At 37.6% G+C, this 4,034-nt stretch overlaps 1 protein-coding gene across 1 annotated transcript; it reads right to left on the reverse strand.

Annotated features, from left to right (window-relative positions):
- Nucleotides 1-1,701: 1,701 nt before the first annotated feature.
- LOC147518326 (hevamine-A-like) lies at nucleotides 1,702-2,926 on the reverse strand. Its single transcript, XM_086590188.1, has one exon. It carries the CDS (start codon nucleotides 2,845-2,847, stop codon nucleotides 1,885-1,887), a length of 963 nt encoding a protein of 320 aa, XP_086446314.1. The 5' UTR covers nucleotides 2,848-2,926; the 3' UTR covers nucleotides 1,702-1,884.
- Between the last annotated feature and the right edge of the window lie 1,108 nt (nucleotides 2,927-4,034).

Raw genomic sequence — 4,034 nt, forward strand, 5'->3', positions numbered from 1 at the left:
ATTCAAATACTTACATGACGATGCAAGATGTTTTCTTGAGTTGCAAATTTGACACTTCTCTTGATAGAGAGTATCAAAATAATTGGATTGTTGAGTTGATTCGACTGCCATGGTTTGTTGGGTACTTTTTTCCAATGACGAGAGTTGAGGAAGAAGCAAGCCATGGTAAATGAAAATATTGTGGGGAGATTTTGGAGATGGAGTGTGGGGAAAAAAGAATGTAAATTGAGATTATGACCAAAGAAAACAAAGGAACTTTAATTTTGGTTCCAAAAAAAGTAACGTAACATTTTTTTTTTATTCGAAAAAACAACGAATAGTTTCAATTTCATTTTGATTTTTTACCGTTTGACATTTTGACCAAAGCATTTCTCATGACCAATACTATAGTCACGTGTAAAATTAAACCGTTAGGAGAATATTTCTCTGCTCGCCGGAACCTTGAATTGGAGAGAGTGAGAAATGTGGACATGAGAGGTTTTGATACTAAAACAGAAGTTAAGAAGAAGAAAGGAGTTGAAGTTCTTGGTTTAATTGTGTTCCAACATGTAAGCATCTTCAAGTTGAATGACATTTTGATTTATTCGAAAAAATACATCTTCTTCAATTCCAGTAATTTGAGTTGAACAAACTCCAGATGAACAATGCGGTGCGACCGACAATAGGTGGGGAGACTCCTTAGGTGAGATAGAACTCATAGAAGGGAAGCTTTTACTGGTCGTTAATGGAGATGGAAGAATTCATTGTTGGCGGATCAACAAAAGTAGTTAAATACTTTCTTGGAAAGTTAATGGGGTTATGGGGAATTGGGGCCCACTGTTTATACTAGGAGTTATACCAACATGTATGATTGGATAAATATGATGGTGAAGTGTTTCTTCGATATGGAGGATACCGAGCAATTTTTCATGGTCATGGGAACTACTTTGTGGTTCATTTGGCTTACTCCAAAATGGAGTCAAGTTTAATAGCAGAATACAAAATCCTTTGAAATATATTATCAAAATGAAGAAACTGGTGGAGCTGATAAATAAGATTGAGGAAGGTAATTTAAGGTCTGGGAGAAACAAAGTCACTATTAACATTGGTTGGACACCACCTTCTCCTGGTTGGATCAATCTAAACACTAATGGATCCGTGTTGAATAATGAAGCTGCAGGTGTTGGTTGTGTGATTAGAGTAATGCCGGTAAGTTCATGATGGTGTTGCTATGCCAATACCATATGCTACAGCTATGTGCAATGTTTTGAAAATCGAACCGGTGATTGAACCAATTTTTTGTTAAAATGGTTCAACCACGGTTCGACTCGGTCGGACCGATTGATGTTTATTTAGCAAATTTTTTAATAATTACAATAATAAAATGAATAAATACATGTTTTAATTCAATATGAATTGGTATTATATATCAAAACGAATTTATTATATAAGAAACACATAGTAGTATGTTGGTTTGGAGTTTCGACTGTCTGGTTTAGGTGTTAGGTTCAACTCCCCACATTATCAATTTTTCAAAAAGAACAATGAATAAAGGTGATCCGGTTTAGAGCTGAACCGGTTCAACCGGTTCGCCAGTTTAACTACGTCCGGTTTTCTAAACACTGGCTATGTGTGCTGAATTCTTGGCACTCAAAATTGGACTACAGCCTATTATGCAAAATATTTGAAAAAAACTGTTGCAAAGCTGCCACAGTGTTGAACTTTCTTATAACGAGAAAACCTTGTTTTCATTATTCATAATAATATTTACAACTTGAGGTACAGAAATTCATTGGACATAAGCCAAACAAGACCATTTAGACGCTACTTATTATATTGAACTGCAGCCTTTTGATCATCTTATTCCGAAGCATAACACCGTACCTCCTTACTTACTAGAAGTCTTTACAATTGGAGCAGGAATGAAGCCACTTCCTGATGCGGGTACACCGAGGGCAACAGGTTGACGCGATTCAATATATTTGAACTGAAGTTACTTTGATCATCAAAATATTTATTCCAAAGCATAACACCACCAAACTTCCTAGAAGTTCTAATAATTGGAAGGACTTCATTGGTTAACACATTTGGAGGCATAAAGCCACTTCCTGCTGCACCAGGAGCAGCCGGTAGACCCATGAATATCTTCTTAGCCGGAATTGTGGAAGTCCATCGGTTCCACGAGTCTATAAGTTTCCAAATGTTACCAGGACTATATTGACACTGAGGATTGTTGTAGAACTGCACCCATACATAATCGAACAAACCAGTATTAAGCGCTTGGCCTAAATGTGCATCAGGAAAGGGACATTGTGGAGCTGCGGTCAATAAAACCTTTCTAGCCTGTGTGCTATGTCCCGATAAGTACCTAGCAAGTATATCCCAGTTTTCTGTGGAGCCCAATTCTATGTCGAAATCTATTCCATCTAAAACTGCATCTCCAAGGGGGCGCGATGTAGACTTACCCCCTAAGAAATTGTTCCACAAGTAATCAGCCACTTGTCTGGCATCCTCTTCAGAGGCAATTGAGTAACTGCCAATGCCGCCTCCAAGGGAAAGCATTACCTTAATTCCTTTGCTTTGACAACTTCGAATACCGTTGCTAACGAAGGTGCAACCATTATTTAAGGGGTTACAATGACCAGCCAAATTGAGCTCTGGGGTACGACCACTTCCAAATACATTGAGGAAAGCTATGTTAACATAAGCAAATCTTCCAGTTGCACATGTTGATTCTAAGGAACCTTCGTAGCCATTTTGCCCCCAATAGATTGAAATTGGCACTCCAGCTGCAAGAGAGGTGCTGACAAGTGTGGAAAGAAATAATAAGAAGAGCACTGGAGCTAGCGAAGAGTTTTGGATAGTCATGTTGGGCTTCTGTGTCGATATTGCAAGGTGTGTTCTTATATGCTTAAATTCGTCTTATAGAAGCAGAGTTGCCCTCATTTATATAGACGTTAATATTTTACGAGGCAAGGTATAACAAGTCTATCTGCTTTCCGGAAGGGTCCACCAGCAATATCTTATTAGGGCATCTTCTAAATGGAGAGTGTAGATAATATACACTTCAACAGTTCAACATAGAAAAAATGAACGTTTTGTACAATGAATTTTGCTGTTTTTATTATTTTGGGCCAAAAACTTTTTTTTGAACAAATTGGGTCATGACCTTTCTTTTTTGTATCAATTTAGGCCACCGGTATAGTTCCATTAGAAGATTTGTCTATGTGTACAAACAGCTGCCTATGTGTACAAACGTCTGTCTATGTGTGTTAACGGAAGATGACGTGTTGGTATTCAAATGGACAACTAACAAAATCTGATGTGGCGTTTATGTGACAAGCAACATCATGCTTGTGTGAAATTTCAAGTTCAAAACACGTGCAACGTGTTTGAAATTTCGATGCCACATCACCAGCAATTAGGTGTGCACTTCAACGGTGACACATGAGCATTTGGTCAGACTTATATACATCGGGCACGCCACATAAACATGCTCAGTAACGGAATAGTAACGGTGGCCCAAACTGATACAAAAAAGAAAAGTCATGGCCCAATTTGCTCAAAAAAAAAGTTATTGGCCCAAAGTGATAAAAGCAACAAAGTTCATGGTACAAAACGTCCATTTTTTCCTTCAATACATGAGCCACTAGAATTTTACATCCGCAATCCCACCTTATCGTATAGTTGAGATTTACACCGTAGGTGATCAACTAATGGAGATCGAGTGATAGCAGTTTGTAAATTAAACTCACGGGTGGCATATAAAACAACATACTAGTAGTGGCGGAGCCAAGAATTTGTTCAAGGGTGAGCCGGTGCGTCACTACAAATTTTCTACGCAACTAAAATATTGTGTCCATTGTGCTTATGTTTTTTGTTTCGGTTGAATTTTCTATTTCAATTGGAAAGTGTTGGAATGTGAATCACTAATTATGTTATAGGTCTCATTATCTTATGTTCTAAGACTCATTATTGGGAGAGAAAAAAGTTATAGGATTAAACAATATGTATACGAGCAGGTTCCATTTACCATACTTTATATACCATAGTTT

Source organism: Coptis chinensis, chromosome 2 (genome assembly GCF_015680905.1).
Source record: "Coptis chinensis isolate HL-2020 chromosome 2, ASM1568090v1, whole genome shotgun sequence".
In the NCBI taxonomy this organism is placed as follows: Eukaryota; Viridiplantae; Streptophyta; class Magnoliopsida; order Ranunculales; family Ranunculaceae; genus Coptis; species Coptis chinensis.